This window comes from Amia ocellicauda, chromosome 5 (assembly GCF_036373705.1).
Source record: "Amia ocellicauda isolate fAmiCal2 chromosome 5, fAmiCal2.hap1, whole genome shotgun sequence".
Taxonomy (NCBI): domain Eukaryota; kingdom Metazoa; phylum Chordata; class Actinopteri; order Amiiformes; family Amiidae; genus Amia; species Amia ocellicauda.
The window spans coordinates 442,000-460,291 of record NC_089854.1 but is presented as its reverse complement, the minus strand read 5'-3'; the positions used below and the strand labels follow the sequence as shown (position 1 = coordinate 460,291).

Genomic DNA, 18,292 nt, shown 5'->3' with positions numbered 1-18,292 from the left:
GCATTTTGTATTTTTTATTGCACTTGTGCTTCTTGTTCGGATATGGTCATTAATTATAGATTTATAATCTATTGAAAACACCACGAATCCCATTGACTAAACGGTAGAACGCTCACATCATCGCTGTATGATGGTTGGCCAATCAGCATTGAATCACACGTCCAATAGCCAATCAGCAGTTAGAATCTCCTGTTTCTCTGCCCATTGTTGTAACTTTGGAGAATATATTCTATGGTCCGTGTATGTCTTTCCCACATTGACCCTTCCTGTCTCTCGTTGTCCAGGGCTCTGCTCCTCAACGCAGAGGACAGCTTGCGACGCAGCCGGCCCCAGGGGAGCAGCCAGAGCAGCTGACAGAGGGGTCAGTACTGGGGGGTGTCTGCAGGGTCAGGGTGCAGACTGCACTGCACCGTGATGCTCTGATTGGGATCTTGTTCATAAAACTGTAAAATTATTTTCTTTCTGTCTTACTCTTCTCTCTTTCTCTCTCCCTCATTCTCTCTGTCTCTGTATTTCTCTCTCTCTCTCTGTCTGCCCCTCTCCCCAGCAGACCTCCTGTCATTAAAGACTTTGCGGAGTGGCGGCCAGGACCCCGGGCACGAGTGATCTCCATAGAGGAAGACCCCCTGCCTGACATCATCGCCCAGAGCCAGGCGGGCCAGCGACTCGAGGCGGAGGTGCTGTGGGAGGAAGAGGAGAAGCTGGCGAGGGAGCAGAGTAAGGAAGAGGGGAATGGAGCAAGAGAGGGAGAGGAGGAGGAGGAGGAGCAGCAGCAGAGAGGAGTGAGAGATGAAGAGGAGAGAGGAGAGAAAGCTACACAGGAGAGCAAGAGAGGAGAGAGAGAAGAGGAGGAGAAAGAGAGCCGAGAGAGGCGCCATGGGGAGAGAAGGGAGGGAGAAAGGGAGAGTGGAGTCCGAAGTGAGGGAGAAAGAAGAGAGAAACTCAGAGAGGATTGGGAGGAGGAGTGGGGAGTAGGAGACAAGGTGGGGATAAGAGAGCTAGACAGAGGGGAGGAGAGGGGAGAGTCAGAAGGGAACAGAGGGAAGGAAGAGGAGAAAAAGACAGCACGTCAGGAAGGGGAGAGAGAGGGACAGGAGGAAGAATTGCTCACTGTGAGGAATGAAAGAAAGGAAGATGAAGGGGAAGTGTGGGCAGAGCCAGGAGGAGAGGAGAAAGGAGGAGCAGAGAAAAGGGCAGGGGGAGGAGATGAAACAGAGAGTGGTGAGGTGAAGGCAGAAGCTGCACAACTGTTAGAGGCTACAGAGGACGATGTGGAAAGTTCAGAGGTCAAGGAAAGTGAGGGGTGGAAATTAGAGTTTGAAGGTGAGAGAGAAAGGTCAGATGATAAGGAAGGAGACATAGAAAGGTCAGAGGTCAGGGAAGGTGAGAGAGAAAGGTCAGAGGGCAGAGAGGAGGCAGAAGTGCCAAGTATGGAGATGACAGAAGGAGAGGCAGTCACCCCCACAGAACCAGACAGAGCACTGGGGAGGGACGAGGGAGAGGAGGAAGTGGAGATTGGGAGGGGGGATACTACAGGGAAGGAGGAGGGGGAGGAGCTGATGAGGGAGGACACTGCAGGGAGAGAGGAGGTAGGGGAGCCAGGGAGGGAGGAGGAAGAGGAGCTGGGGAGGGAGGAAGTTCAGCAGTGGGGAGTGAGGTCACTGTCAGAGGAGGAGGAGGACAGGTGGGGGGACGTAGAGCTCTGGACGGAAAGGGGCACAACAGGAGGGGGAGAGGGAGCTGATGTGGAGAATGAGGAGAGGGAATCTGGAGAGTCAATACCAGGGATGTGGGAAAGAGCAGGGGAGGGGGAGAAGCAGGCAGGCAAGGGAGCTGCAGGAGGAGGCGGGTTCGGGGACCGGGCATGGGAACGGGAGATGCTAGAGGAAGCAAAAGCATTCTGGCTGGAGGAAGAGGGGAGAGAGTGGTGGGAGGAAAGGGAGGTGTCTCCCGGGGAAGAAAGAGAAGGAGGAGGAGAAAGAGACAGTGAAGAGGAAGAGGAGAGAGAGCATGTGGGACTGAGAAGATGGGAGGACGGAGGAGACAGAGAAGGGGGCATCAGCTGGCGGAGCAACAGACTGTTACTGGAAAATGAAATCGCGAAGTTACTGAGACAGGACCTGTACCCCATTTTGGAGGAAGGAGAATCAGATGAAGAGACAGATGAAGAGGAAGATGAGGAAGAAGAAGAGGGAGCAGTGGGAGAGCACAGGACGGGGGATGACCAGGAGACTGGGACAGCAGAGGAGGCACGGCAGGGAGAGGAAGACGTAGAGAGGGAGAATGAACTGGCTGATACAGACAAGACCCAAGTCCAGAGGACACCAAAAGAGGAAGAGGAGAACAGAGAAAGGGCAGAGGGAAAGCCGGGAGAAGATATTAAGGACATTGAACCACTAATGGAGGGAGGAGGAGGAGGAGATGAAGAGAAAAGCTCAAATGAAGACACTCAAAGAGGAAGGGAAGAGGAACGAGAATGGGGAGAGAAGGAGGAGGCAGAAAGGAAAAAGCAAGAAAAAAATATGCATGAAGAAATGGGAGCAAGAGAAGAAAGAGTAGTGACTGAAGAAGAACATAAACATGCTGGTGTGGAAGAGAAGAAGAGCGATGCTCTCCGAGTGGAGGATAGTGATGTTCAGTCCCAGATACTGATAAAGGCAGAGGAGGAAGAGGAGGAGGAGGGGAAGGTGATAGAAGACCAGCAGAGAGGAGAGGATGGCGTAGTGGAGGGAATCTCAGAAAACCTTCCAGAAGAGGAAATGTCACTGGAGCAACCTGGATGCAGGGAGGTCAGTGAGGAGATGGAGCTGATCCAGGAAGTGAAACCCAAGGAGGAGGAAGAGCAAATACTCACACATGTTAAGATGGAAACTGAGACAGCAAGGCAAGAAGGGAGAGAGATAGAAGAGGTAACAGATCCAGAGGGAAAAGGAATACAAGGATCAGGAGAAGAACACAGAGAGGAAGAGGAAGAGAAAGAGCAGGAAGGAGTGGAAGCTGCACATGAGATGACAGATAAAGACATAACAGGAGAGGAAGAGAGAGAGATAGAAGAAAAAACAGAACAAAAGACAGAGGGAGGAGAAGAAGAGAAATACACTGATTTGAATGTAATCCCTGGAGAGGAAGAGGATAAGAAGATGGTCCGAGAGAAGGGAGATGAGGAAGGAAGTGGACACGGGGGAGTGGAGGACACAAAAGTGAAAGAGGAGGAGGAGGAGGAGAAAAGAGAGATAGAAACTCTGCAGGATGGAGGAGGATATCTGGGAGAGGGACCAAGACAAACAGAGCAGGGAGAAGCAGAAGAAGCTACAGGAAGAGAGGAGGGACATGGAGAAGGGAGGGGACAAGGGGGAGTGGATGACACCATAGTGAGAGAAGAGGAGAATGAAGAGGAGAGAAACACAAGAACAAAGCAGGAGAGGAGGGACACAGAGCAGGAAGAGGAGGAAACCACTGGAGAGGAGAGGGAGGGGGAGGGAAGGAAATCTGAAGAAGAACAAGAGGAGGATAAAGAAGAGGGACTTAGAGAGAGTGCCCAGGTACAGGAAGTGGAGACACTGGAGGAGGAAGTCACAGAATATAAACAGGAAGTAGAATACCTGGGTGCTGAAGCAACATCAGAGCAAATACGTGATTTAGGCCAGGCAGTGTTATCTGTCACTGAGGAAGAACAGTCAGCAACACAGGCGGAGAAAATGTCAGGAGAGGAAGAGAGGAGGCAGATAACAGAAGAGGAACAGGAGAAACTGAGAGATGAAAAGAAGGAGAAGGTGACAGCAAGAGAGGAAGATAGAGAGATGGGAGAAGGAACAGAACTAGAACTAGATGAGAGAGGAGAGGAAGCAGAAGAGAAGGAGCAGGAAGGAGAAGACCTGAAAGTGATGGATGAAACAGGAGAGGAGGAGAAAGAGACAGAGGGAAATGTGAAAAAAGAGGGGGAGGAAGGAGAGGAGAAAGAACAGGATGGAGCGGAAGACGTGAGAGCTACAGTTGAGATGGGAGAGGGTGAGAAAGAAACTAAAGCAGTAGCTGAACTAGAAATGAAGAAAGACGTAGAGTGGGAGGGACAAGAGGAGGATGAAAAAGAGCTAGGAAAAGAAGTACAACAGATAAACGCTGAAGAGGAAGAAGCTACAGGAAGAGAGGAGGGACATGTAGAAGGGATGGGACAAGGGGGAGTGGATGACAACATAGTGAGAGAAGAGGAGGAGGAAGAGGAGAAAGAGCTCTCCTCCATCCCACTGCATTCCAGTCTGAGAGAGGGATCAAGGGACACAAAACAGGGTCAGGAGGAACCCCAGAGAGAGGAGAGTGCTGGAGAAGAGAAGGAGGGAGAGGGAAGGAAATCTGAAGAAGAGCAAGATGGGGGTAAAGAAGAGAAGGGATTTGGAGAGAGTGCTCAGGTACAGGAAGTAGAAACACCAGAGCAGGAAGTCACAGAGGATAAACAGGAAGCAGAGTGCCTGGATGCTGAAGCAGCAGCAGAGGGGACATTTGATTTAGGCCAGGAAATGTTATCTCTTGGTGAGGAAGAAAAACAGACAACACGGGAGGAGAAAATGTCAGGAGAGAAAGAGAGGAAGCATCTAACAGAGGAGGAAGAGCAGGAACTGAGAGATGAGGATAGGGAAAAGGAGACAGCAAGAGGGGAAGAGAGGGAGATGGGAAATGGAACAGAACAAGAAGTAGAAGAGAGAGGAGAGGAAGGGGAGGAGAAGCAGCAGGAAGGAGCAGATGACATGAGAATTATGGATGAGACGGGAGAGGAGAAAGAAACAAAAGCAGTAGCAGAACTAGACGAGGGACTTCACAAGAGTGCCCAGGTACAGGAAGTGGAGACACTGGAGCAGGAAGTCACAGAATATAAACAGGAAGTAGAATACCTGGGTGCTGAAGCAACATCAGAGCAAATACGTGATTTAGGCCAGGCAGTGTTATCTGTCACTGAGGAAGAACAGCCAGCAACACAGGAGGAGAAAATGGCAGGAGAGGAAGAGAGGAGGCAGATAACAGAAGAGGACATGCTGCAAGAGAATAAGATAAGAAAAAAGAGAGAGACAGGAGAGGTAACAGAACTCAAAGGGAAAGGAGCAGGAGCAAAGGAAGAGATGGAACAGGAAGCAGAAGAAGACCTGAAAGTAATAGATGAGACAGGAGAGGAGGAGAAAGAGGTAGATGGAAATGTAGAAGAGGGGGAGGAAGGAGAGGAGAAAGAGCAGGATGGAGCGGAAGACGTGAGAGCTACAGATGAGATGGGAGAGGGTGAGAAAGAAACTAAAGCAGTAGCTGAACTAGAAATGAAGAAAGACCAAGAGTGGGAGGGACAAGAGGAGGATGAAAAAGAGCTAGGAAAAGAAGTACAACAGATAAACGCTGAAGAGGAAGAAGCTACAGGAAGAGAGGAGGGACATGTAGAAGGGATGGGACAAGGGGGAGTGGATGACAACATAGTGAGAGAAGAGGAGGAGGAAGAAGAGAAAGAGCTCTCCTCCATCCCACTGCATTCCAGTCTGAGAGAGGGATCAAGGGACACAAAACAGGGTCAGGAGGAACCCCAGAGAGAGGAGAGTGCTGGAGAAGAGAAGGAGGGAGAGGGAAGGAAATCTGAAGAAGAGCAAGATGGGGATAAAGAAGAGAAGGGATTTGGAGAGAGTGCTCAGGTACAGGAAGTAGAAACACCAGAGCAGGAAGTCACAGAGGATAAACAGGAAGCAGAGTGCCTGGATGCTGAAGCAGCAGCAGAGGGGACATTTGATTTAGGCCAGGAAATGTTATCTCTTGGTGAGGAAGAAAAACAGACAACACGGGAGGAGAAAATGTCAGGAGAGAAAGAGAGGAAGCATCTAACAGAAGAGGAAGAGCAGGAACTGAGAGATGAGGATAGGGAAAAGGAGACAGCAAGAGGGGAAGAGAGGGAGATGGGAAATGGAACAGAACAAGAAGTAGAAGAGAGAGGAGAGGAAGGGGAGGAGAAGCAGCAGGAAGGAGCAGATGACATGAGAATTATGGATGAGACGGGAGAGGAGAAAGAAACAAAAGCAGTAGCAGAACTAGACGAGGGACTTCACAAGAGTGCCCAGGTACAGGAAGTGGAGACACTGGAGCAGGAAGTCACAGAATATAAACAGGAAGTAGAATACCTGGGTGCTGAAGCAACATCAGAGCAAATACGTGATTTAGGCCAGGCAGTGTTATCTGTCACTGAGGAAGAACAGTCAGCAACACAGGCGGAGAAAATGTCAGGAGAGGAAGAGAGGAGGCAGATAACAGAGGAGGAAGAGGAGGAACTGAGAGATGAAAAGAAGGAGAAGGTGACAGCAAGAGAGGAAGATGGAGAGATGGGAGAAGGAACAGAACTAGAACTAGATGAGAGAGGAGAGGAAGCAGAAGAGAAGGAGCAGGAAGGAGAAGACCTGAAAGTGATGGATGAAACAGGAGAGGAGGAGAAAGAGACGGAGGGAAATGTGAAAAAAGAGGGGGAGGAAGGAGAGGAGAAAGAACAGGATGGAGCGGAAGACGTGAGAGCTACAGATGAGATGGGAGAGGGTGAGAAAGAAACTAAAGCAGTAGCTGAACTAGAAATGAAGAAAGACCAAGAGTGGGAGGGACAAGAGGAGGATGAAAAAGAGCTAGGAAAAGAAGTACAACAGATAAACGCTGAAGAGGAAGAAGCTACAGGAAGAGAGGATGGACATGTAGAAGGGATGGGACAAGGGGGAGTGGATGACAACATAGTCAGAGAAGAGGAGGAGGAAGAGGAGAAAGAGCTCTCCTCCATCCCACTGCATTCCAGTCTGAGAGAGGGATCAAGGGACACAAAACAGGGTCAGGAGGAACCCCAGAGAGAGGAGAGTGCTGGAGAAGAGAAGGAGGGAGAGGGAAGGAAATCTGAAGAAGAGCAAGATGGGGGTAAAGAAGAGAAGGGATTTGGAGAGAGTGCTCAGGTACAGGAAGTAGAAACACCAGAGCAGGAAGTCACAGAGGATAAACAGGAAGCAGAGTGCCTGGATGCTGAAGCAGCAGCAGAGGGGACATTTGATTTAGGCCAGGAAATGTTATCGCTTGGTGAGGAAGAAAAACAGACAACACGGGAGGAGAAAATGTCAGGAGAGAAAGAGAGGAAACATCTAACAGAAGAGGAAGAGCAGGAACTGAGAGATGAGGATAGGGAAAAGGAGACAGCAAGAGGGGAAGAGAGGGAGATGGGAAATGGAACAGAACAAGAAGTAGAAGAGAGAGGAGAGGAAGGGGAGGAGAAGCAGCAGGAAGGAGCAGATGACATGAGAATTATGGATGAGACGGGAGAGGAGAAAGAAACAAAAGCAGTAGCAGAACTAGACGAGGGACTTCACAAGAGTGCCCAGGTACAGGAAGTGGAGACACTGGAGCAGGAAGTCACAGAATATAAACAGGAAGTAGAATACCTGGGTGCTGAAGCAACATCAGAGCAAATACGTGATTTAGGCCAGGCAGTGTTATCTGTCACTGAGGAAGAACAGTCAGCAACACAGGCGGAGAAAATGTCAGGAGAGGAAGAGAGGAGGCAGATAACAGAAGAGGACATGCTGCAAGAGAATAAGATAAGAAAAAAGAGAGAGACAGGAGAGGTAACAGAACTCAAAGGGAAAGGAGCAGGAGCAAAGGAAGAGATGGAACAGGAAGCAGAAGAAGACCTGAAAGCAATAGATGAGACAGGAGAGGAGGAGAAAGAGGTAGATGGAAATGTGGAAGAGGGGGAGGAAGGAGAGGAGAAAGAGCAGGATGGAGCAGAAGACGTGAGAGCTACAGATGAGATGGGAGAGGGTGAGAAAGAAACTAAAGCAGTAGCTGAACTAGAAATGAAGAAAGACCAAGAGTGGGAGGGACAAGAGGAGGATGAAAAAGAGCTAGGAAAAGAAGTACAACAGATAAACGCTGAAGAGGAAGAAGCTACAGGAAGAGAGGAGGGACATGTAGAAGGGATGGGACAAGGGGGAGTGGATGACAACATAGTGAGAGAAGAGGAGGAGGAAGAGGAGAAAGAGCTCTCCTCCATCCCACTGCATTCCAGTCTGAGAGAGGGATCAAGGGACACAAAACAGGGTCAGGAGGAACCCCAGAGAGAGGAGAGTGCTGGAGAAGAGAAGGAGGGAGAGGGAAGGAAATCTGAAGAAGAGCAAGATGGGGATAAAGAAGAGAAGGGATTTGGAGAGAGTGCTCAGGTACAGGAAGTAGAAACACCAGAGCAGGAAGTCACAGAGGATAAACAGGAAGCAGAGTGCCTGGATGCTGAAGCAGCAGCAGAGGGGACATTTGATTTAGGCCAGGAAATGTTATCTCTTGGTGAGGAAGAAAAACAGACAACACGGGAGGAGAAAATGTCAGGAGAGAAAGAGAGGAAGCATCTAACAGAAGAGGAAGAGCAGGAACTGAGAGATGAGGATAGGGAAAAGGAGACAGCAAGAGGGGAAGAGAGGGAGATGGGAAATGGAACAGAACAAGAAATAGAAGAGAGAGGAGAGGAAGGGGAGGAGAAGCAGCAGGAAGGAGCAGATGACATGAGAATTATGGATGAGACGGGAGAGGAGAAAGAAACAAAAGCAGTAGCAGAACTAGACGAGGGACTTCACAAGAGTGCCCAGGTACAGGAAGTGGAGACACTGGAGCAGGAAGTCACAGAATATAAACAGGAAGTAGAATACCTGGGTGCTGAAGCAACATCAGAGCAAATACGTGATTTAGGCCAGGCAGTGTTATCTGTCACTGAGGAAGAACAGTCAGCAACACAGGCGGAGAAAATATCAGGAGAGGAAGAGAGGAGGCAGATAACAGAGGAGGAAGAGGAGGAACTGAGAGATGAAAAGAAGGATAAGGTGACAGCAAGAGAGGAAGATAGAGAGATGGGAGAAGGAACAGAACTAGAACTGGATGAGAGAGCAGAGGAAGCAGAAGAGAAGGAGCAGGAAGGAGAAGACCTGAAAGTGATGGATGAAACAGGAGAGGAGGAGAAAGAGATGGAGGGACATGTGAAAGAGTGGGAGGAAGGAGAGGAGAAAGAACAGGATGGAGCGAAAGACGTGAGAGCTACAGATGAGATGGGAGAGGGTGAGAAAGAAACTAAAGCAGTAGCTGAACTAGAAATGAAGAAAGACCAAGAGTGGGAGGGACAAGAGGAGGATGAAAAAGAGCTAGGAAAAGAAGTACAACAGATAAAAGCAGAAGAGGAAGAAGCTACAGGAAGAGAGGATGGACATGTAGAAGGGAGGGGACAAGGGGGAGTGGATGTCACCATAGTGAGAGAAGAGGAGAATGAAGAGGAGAGAAACACCAGAACAAAGCAGGAGAGGAAGGACACAGAGCAGGGAGGGGAGGAAACCACTGGAGAGGAGAGGGAGGGGGAGGGAAGGAAATCTGAAGAAGAACAAGAGGAGGATAAAGAACAGGGACTTAGAGAGAGTGCCCAGGTACAGGAAGTGGAGACACTGGAGCAGGAAGTCATAAAATATAAACAGGATGTAGAATACCTGGGTGCTGAAACAACATCAGAGCAAATACGTGATTTAGGCCAGGCAGTGTTATCTGTCACTGAGGAAGAACAGCCAGCAACACAGGAGGAGAAAATGTCAGGAGAGGAAGAGAGGAGGCAGATAACAGAAGAGGAAGAGGAGGAACTGAGAGATGAAAAGAAGGAGAAGGTGACAGCAAGAGAGGAAGATAGAATGTTGGGAGAAGGAACAGAACTAGAACTAGACAAGAGAGGAAAGGAAGCAGAAGAGAAGGAGCAGGAAGGAGAAGACCTGAAAGTGATGGATGAGACAGGAGAGGCAGATAAAGAGATGGAGGGACATGTGAAAGAGTGGGAGGAAGGAGAGGAGAAAGGGAGAGTGGAGGACACCAAAATGAGTGAAGTGGAGGAGGAAGAGGAGAAAGAGACCAGAATACAGTGGGATGGAGAAAAGCTGAGAGAGGGAGGAGTGGACACAAATCAGGGCTGGGAGGAGCCCCAGAGAGACATGAGTGCTGGAGAAGAGAAGGAGGGAGAGGGAAGGAAATCTGAAGAAGAGCAAGAGGAGGATAAAGAAGAAGAGGGACTTCCCAAGAGTGCCCAGTTACAGGAAGTGGAGTCACTGGACCAGGAAGTCACAGAGGATAAACAGGAAGCAGAATACCTGGGTGCTGAAGCAGTAGTGGAGCAAATACATGATTTAGGCCAGGCAGTGTTATCTGTAGTTGGGCAAGAACAGCCAGCAACACAGGAAGAGAAAATGGCAGGAGAGGAAGAGAGGAGGCAGCTAACAGAGGCGGAAGAGGAGGAACTGAGATATGAGGAGAGGGAGGAGGAGATGACAAGAATGAAAGAGAGAGAAATGGGAGAGGCAACAGAACTTGAAGGGAAAGGAGGAGCAGGACCAGGGGAAGAAAGAGGAGGGAGAACGGAGGAGAAAACAGCAGGTGAGGAAGGGACAGAAGAGGTGAGAAAGGAGAGATGTGAGGATGCTGATGTTCAGAGAGGAGAAGAGACACCGGACAGACAGGGGCATATGTCAGCACAGCACAGCCTGGGGGACGGCCCAGTGGAAGAAACATTCAGAGCAGCAGTCACTCAAGAGACACGGAGACAAGGGGAGTGGGGCCTGCAAGAAGCTGGAACTTTGGGACCAAAGGCGCCATTTACTGCAGAGGAGCCAGCTGGAGGCAAGGCGCAGAACCCTGAGGTCCTGGGACAGCAGGAGAGACATGTGGAGTTAATAGTGAGGGCAGCAACAGAGACACTACGCCAAGAGGGGACCTGGGCCAGGGGCGTCCTGAGAGGTAGAGGGACAGGGCAGGGACATGGCAAGGAGATCAGGTGGAAGGACGGGGACAGGGCAGCGGGGCTGGATGAAGCAGGAGGAGAATTGGGTGATAACAGAGAGGTGGAAACAGGGGGGGAGAGGGAGACCGCAGAAAGGGAGACGGTGTTGGAGAGAGACGAGGAGACGGAGTTTCAGGGAGGAGAAGGACAGAGCCAGCAGGAGCAGCAGCTCACAGAGGCAGAGGTGGGGGGCTGGAAGAAGGAGGGATCTGTCAGTGAGGAAGAGAGAGAGGCTGATCTGATGGCGGAGGAGGGAGTGAAGGGAGATCTGAGGAGAAATGGGCAGGGAGGGAAGGGTCAGGTAAAGAGAGAGGGAGGAGAAGAGGCTTGGGTATGGAGAAAGAGAGATGCCGAAGGAGAGAGAGAGGGAGAGGGACAGGAAGAATGGGAGGGTGTGAGAGGACGTGTGATAGAGGGAGAGCGTGAAGCAGAGGGAGAGGGGCGGGGGGGGCGTCCCTCGGCCCCGAAGAGTGGCGGGCCCCGTGACCTTCCCTGTCTCCCACCAGACCCGTGGACACCCCCGCTCCGCAGCCGGGAGCGCCTGTACAACGTGGTGCTGGTGGGGAGCAGCAGCGTTGGCAAGACATCCTTCCTGCGGAGGTTCCAGAGTGGGGTGTTCAGCGCTGACCATGGGGCCACCATCGGTGAGTCAACACACACACACACATGCACACATACACGCATACACACACACACACATACACGCACACACACACATCAATGCCTTCTGTTACATGAGCATTGAAGAAACGGTCCTGTGCTGATTGTGTGTCTTTGTGTGTGTCTGCAGGGCTGGACAGCTGTATCCAGACTCTCACTCTGGGTGGGGGTCAGGTGCTCCTTCAGCTGTGGGACACCGCTGGACAAGAAAGGTGAATGGCGTTACAGTTTATTTAATACCCTCAAGTGTTTCTGGAGCCGCCAGTTGCTGACACACCCTGGTCAGCACAGCAACCCCTGTCCCAGCACAGGGGAGAACAGAGCGCAGGCCACTCTCATCAAACTCACGTGTTTCTTTGCTGTTGTGTATTATCAGCTATTAACTGTCCATCTCAACATGAAACAGTGTACTAGCCCAGCACTAGCAGTAACCCTGTCTCCCCGTCTCTCCTGTCTCCCTCGCCTCTTCAGGTTCCACAGCATCACTAAACAGGTCCTGCGCAAGGCTGACGGACTGGTGGTCATGTACGATGTTGGCTCCGCCCACTCCTTTGCTGAGGTCCGCTATTGGGTCACCTGTATCCAGGTAGGGTCTGATTGGCCGATCGCTCACAGTCCCATGCAGAGGGATGGTGTGGCACTAGACTGAGCCGTCGAGAAATGTCCACAGTGGTGTTTTCATGGTCACAGTGTGGTGTCTTGCAGGAAGGAACCTCCGATGATGTCGTAATTCTGTTGCTGGGCAACAAGAGTGACAGCACCACTAAACGGGAAGTCCCGCCCGAGGAAGGGGAGCGGCTTGCCAGGGTAAGATAACATCACTGTGCCATTGTTGTGCTTTATACATCCACCACAACATGCAGGATTATTTACAAAAGCTTCTGATTACGAATCCAGACAGCTGCTCTTCCTGTTGGATCTGGATCTCTAAAGGAACCCAGTTAAACCAGTTCAAACCTGTGCAACATTAGAGTGGACAGCAAACCTCAGCCCTGACCTGACGTGGCACTGCCGTTTACAGTGCTGTAGCGTAAGGTACACTTATAAATTTCAGTTAAAGAAGTGAATTTAAGTATCACCTTATCAAGAATCTTAGAATCTTGTAGAACTCAATCTCTGCAATAATTGGACACAGACACCATTTCAAAGATATAAATTCTCAAATTTATTAAAAACAAACATAAAATGCAGCACTACACTAGTTATACAAAAAGGGGAAAACTAATTAAAATTCACTCAAGATCAACCAATCAAAGACAAATCACTTCCATGACCAAATCAAAGACCATGGAATCGCATGATAACATACAAAACGTTACACAATAATTACAAACACATTGACTACAATACCGGTTAGTAAGACGAAGGTGAGTCTCTCATTAGTATTGTTAGTCGGACATTAAATAACTAATGCAGGTTAGTATTTAAGTCAAATAACTTTTCGTTATATATACACTCACCTAAAGGATTATTAGGAACACCTGTTCAATTTCTCATTAATGTAATTATCTAACCAACCAATCACATGGCAGTTGCTTCAATGCATTTAGGGGTGTGGTCCTGGTCAAGACAATCTCCTGAACTCCAAACTGAATGTCTGAATGGGAAAGAAAGGTGATTTAAGCAATTTTGAGCGTGGCATGGTTGTTGGTGCCAGACGGGCCGGTCTGAGTGTTTCACAATCTGCTCAGTTACTGGGATTTTCACGCACAACCATTTCCAGGGTTTACAAAGAATGGTGTGAAAAGGGAAAAACATCCAGTATGCGGCAGTCCTGTGGGCGAAAATGCCTTGTTGATGCTAGAGGTCAGAGGAGAATGGGCCGACTGATTCAAGCTGATAGAAGAGCAACTTTGACTGAAATAACCACTCGTTACAACAGAGGTATGCAGCAAAACATTTGTGAAGCCACAACACGTACAACCTTGAGGCGGATGGGCTACAACAGCAGAAGACCCCACCGGGTACCACTCATCTCCACTACAAATAGGAAAAAGAAGCTACAATTTGCACAAGCTCACCAAAATTGGACAGTTGAAGACTGGAAAAATGTTGCCTGGTCTGATGAGTCTCGATTTCTGTTGAGACATTCAGATGGTAGAGTCAGAATTTGGCGTAAACAGAATGAGAACATGGATCCATCATGCCTTGTTACCACTGTGCAGGCTGGTGGTGGTGGTGTAATGGTGTGGGGGATGTTTTCTTGGCACACTTTAGGCCCCTTAGTGCCAATTGGGCATCGTTTAAATGCCACGGCCTACCTGAGCATTGTTTCTGACCATGTCCATCCCTTTATGACCACCATGTACCCATCCTCTGATGGCTACTTCCAGCAGGATAATGCACCATGTCACAAAGGTCGAATCATTTCAAATTGGTTTCTTGAACATGACAATGAGTTCACTGTACTAAACTGGCCCCCACAGTCACCAGATCTCAACCCAATAGAGCATCTTTGGGATGTGGTGGAACGGGAGCTTCATGCCCTGGATGTGCATCCCACAAATCTCCATCAACTGCAAGATGCTATCCTATCGATATGGGCCAACATTTCTAAAGAATGCTTTCAGCACCTTGTTGAATCAATACCACGTAGAATTAAGGTAGTTCTGAAGGCGAAAGGGGGTCAAACACAGTATTAGTATGGTGTTCCTAATAATCCTTTAGGTGAGTGTATATCAGTCTCATTTACGTTTGGGTGCCGAGAAAAATTCTATCATTTCTTGTTACCACAATTCTCCCTAATTGATTACTGTTCAATGATTAAGGATAGGCAGGGCCACCAATAATCTGGTGTCTATTAACTTGTGTTAATAAGAGTAAACAGTTAAACAGGAATGAGAAGATATTTCTTGGCGTTGACAGGTTTTATTTCTAAAATTGTCAAACATGCAGCACTCATTTATATTTAAGAAAATACTAAATGATATTACACATTCTAAAGTTTATGACTCACAGAATAACATTTCTAATTGATTTCTCCAATGTCTTGAATGATAAACTCCAAACTGTTAAACTTATCTGATCTTCATCGCAGAGAGGCCTCTCTGTCTTCGGGCTCAAATAAAACACACGGCACGAGGTCCGTGTGGTTTGGAACAAAGGCAGTCCGGTTCGGCTTTGTCCAAGAACTTCCACTCAGTCGATGCACCTGGAAGTTGGGGTTTCGCGAAAGTAGAGTCTTTTCCAAACAGGTTGTGCACAGGATGTCTTCTTTACAAGCAGGATTTCCACCGTAGTTACTTGAAGGCTGTTATAATGGGGGTTTCAATTTCCCAAACTTAGACTGGGAAAGCCCAGTGGGGACTACAGAAGCAGAAATAGAAATGGTTGAGATGGTAAATAACTGCTTTCTAACTCAATTTGTCAAGGAACCAACCAGGGAGAGCGCATGTATTGACTTGATCTTTTCAAATGACCAAGATATAGTCAGAGGGACACTAGTTAGAGAACCAATGGCAAACTGTGATCACAACATGGTTAGCTTTGAGGCATTCTTTAAAAAAAAAAAGGTCCAAGTCTAAAACAATGGTCTACAATTTTAGAAAAGCAAACCTTGAAGGTATGAGACGGCACTTAGAAGAGGTAGACTGGAGCACATTGGATACAGAGTCAGTTGAAAATGGATGGGTATATTTTAAGAATATACTACTTGAGGCTCAGGAGCAATTTGTACCAAAACTTAGCAAATTGAGGACCAAAAAACACTGGCCAAAATGGTTTAATAGAGGTATGCAAAAAAATTGGATGGTGACGAAACAAAATACATAGAATATGTTGAGCTGCAAAGAGATCTTAAGAAAGGGATCAGGAAAGCAAAGAGGGAAATAGAAAGAAACATAGCTCTTGGAGCTAAAACCAATGCAAAGAGCTTTTTTCAATATTACAACATCAAGAGGTCAATAAAGGAGGAGGTGAAACAGATAAAGGGCAAAAATTGAGGTATCTTGGAAAACGAACAAGATGTGGCAAATATTCTAAATGAGTATTTCACAGGTTTTCACAAAAGAAAAGACAGATGACATGCCACAGGTTGACAATCAGTCCAGTCAAACCCTAAGAGAGATCAGGATAAATGAGGAGGAGGTTGTGACGTCCTCTAGGACCAAAGGAAAGGATCCAAGTGCAGGCTTTTAGAGTTGAAGCAGATAATCCAATAAGGGCAAAACGAGAGAGCATAAACAGGGACAGTCCAGGTCAAACGATCAAGCGAACAGGCTAGTAGGGAGATCCGAAAGGGGTAAACGAGAGAAGGAAGCAAGAGGTCAAAAATACACAGGAAGGCAATCAAGAAACAAGGCTTAGAAATGATCCAGAAGAGCAGGAACTAGGAGGACAGGAGCAGGACCAATAAGAACAAAGGACAGGAGTAGAAGTGCACAAGGGTGAGGTGGAATGTTAATTGATAGAAAAAAGGAAAGCAGTGAAGGGAGCAGGAAAAGGCAAGAGAACATTGGCGGCCTCTAGTGGAGGAAGAGGGTCAGGGCTAGGGAACTGTGACAGAGGTACTAAAGGGACTAGCAGAGTTAAAAACAAACAAATCATCTGGGCCAGATGGGATATTTCCAACAGTACTTAAAGAAATGAGGGAAATTATTTATAGGCCGCTAACTCAATTATTCCAAATAACACTTAGAACAGGGGATGTGCCAACTGACTGGAAGACAGCAAATGTCATACCAATCCACAAGAAAGGGGACAAAACTGAGCCAGGAAATTACAGACCAATCAGTCTCGCCTGCATCACCTGTAAAATGTTGGAAAAAATTATTAGACAGAAAATAGAGGAGCATCTTAATGAAAACCATATTCTTGGAGATAGTCAACATGGGTTTAGATGAGGCAGATCATGTCTTACTAATTTATTAGAATTTTTTTAACACACAACTGCAGCTGTAGATCACGTGAAAGCATATGATATGATATACTTAGATTTCCAAAAATCTTTTGATACGGTTCCACACCAAAGACTGATCCTCAAATTGGAAGCTGTAGGCATTCAGGGTAATGTAAGTAGATGGATTATGAACTGGTTGATGTCTAGGAAACAGAGGGTGTCGATTAGAGGAGTCGCTTCTAACTGGAGTGAGGTTGTTAGTGGAGTTCCACAGGGATCAGTACTAGGGCCTTTGCTTTTTCTAATCTATATTAATGATCTGGACTCTGGGATAGTTAGCAAACTTGTCAAATTTGCCGATGATACTAAAATAGGTGGCTCAGCAGATACAATCTTGGCAGCACAGGCTATTCAAAGGGACTCAGATAATATTCAGTTGTGGCCGACACCTGGCAGATGAAATTCAATGTGGACAAGTGCAAGATAATACATGCAGGTAACAAAAATGTCCACTATAATTACACTATGGGAGGAATAGAACTAGATGAAGTATCGCATGAGAAAGACCTAGGAGTCTACGTGGACTCCTCACTTTCTCCATCCAAACAATGTGGGGAAGCAATAAAAAAGGCAAACACAATGCTAGGGTATATTGGCAAAAGTGTAGAATTGAGAACAAGGGCAGTGATGTTCAGACTGTACAATGCACGAGTTAGACCTCATCTGGATACTGTGAACAGTTCTGGGCTCCACACTTCAAGAAAGATATCGCTGCTCTAGAGGCAGTTCAGAGGAGAGCAACCAGACTTATTCCAGGTCTGAAGGGAATGTCCTACTGAGAGACTGAGGACCTGAACCTTTTCACCCTGGAACAGAGGAGACTATGTCTGCGTCCTGCGGACCTGCGTCCTGGTCCAAGTCTTCAAAATCATGAAAGGCATCGACCACATCAAACCAGAGGAGCTTTTCCAGATCAGCAGGGACACACGCACCCGGGGACACAAATGGAAATTGGGCTTCAAGGCATTCAAAGCGGAAAACAGGAGACACTTCTTTACACAGAGAGGCGTCACAATCTGGAATAAACTACCCAGCGATGTGGTAGCAGCTGAAAGTTTGGGAACATTTAAAAATAGACTGGATAGGATCCTTGGATCACTTAGATATTAATGGACACCAAACAAGCACGATGGGGCGAATGGCCCCCTCTCGTTTGTAAAATTCTTATGTTCTTAAGACAAAGTCTTTGAGGAAAGCAGGGCCCTGTTTGTTCCAAGGGTCAAGTTTTTTAAGACTCAAATAGCTATTTAAATGACTGAACACTTTCGTATTGCAGTCGACTTAGTCAATGGTCCAGCTGTAAAACTCCACTGATCAGATGGGCACAGGCGGGCATGCGCAGGTTCTAAAGTTCTTTAACAGAAAAAAGTTCTTTAAAGAATTCTTCATAAGACTCAATCTCCTTCTCCCAGTTTAACTCTGTTGCCGGCAAAGACTTAGTTGGTTCCTGGTTCCGGTTCAGGCAACAGAGCTACAGGTTGAGCTGTGGCAGCGAATTACTAGTTCAGGTGAGAGAGAGAGAGAGAGTGAGAGAGATGCCGTGCGCTACCCTTTATACGCCTGTCAGATCAATAGATGATTGGTTCTTGAGTTTGTGAGATTGGATTTCGCTTTCAGCCCCCAGTGTCCTATTGGAGGGGGGCTTGATTTATGACTGATGTCAATCCATGTCATCTTTTGGAAATGCCGTTTGGCCCAGGTTCGTAGCTCTGTGTCTGGATTTCGGCTCTCGCCTGCTTCAAAGGGTTTTATTACCTACAGGCCCTATTCCCCAGACATTTCACAGCAGGGATTCCAAGCCATTTGGCCCATTCTTGGTGCCATCCTCCCAAGACTGCCACTTTGATATAGAACAGTTCATGTGCAGATGAGCTCAGGAAATCTGATAACTTTGGGGG

General features: G+C 47.8%; 1 protein-coding gene across 3 annotated transcripts in view; it reads left to right on the top strand.

Annotated features, from left to right (window-relative positions):
- LOC136749100 (uncharacterized) overlaps nt 1-18,292 on the top strand; it is a 31,343-nt gene that overhangs the window by 12,128 nt on the left and 923 nt on the right. The window contains exons 10-15 of one of the 3 annotated variants that reach the window (XM_066703051.1): nt 285-361; nt 551-717; nt 11,344-11,481; nt 11,628-11,709; nt 11,969-12,083; nt 12,203-12,304. In XM_066703051.1, the coding sequence (XP_066559148.1) occupies nt 285-361; nt 551-717; nt 11,344-11,481; nt 11,628-11,709; nt 11,969-12,083; nt 12,203-12,304 (681 nt within the window). Of the gene's footprint in view, nt 1-284; nt 362-547; nt 718-1,695; nt 11,482-11,627; nt 11,710-11,968; nt 12,084-12,202; nt 12,305-18,292 lie in introns of those variants that run through there. The other 2 variants (XM_066703050.1, XM_066703049.1) reach the window with 2 other exon arrangements.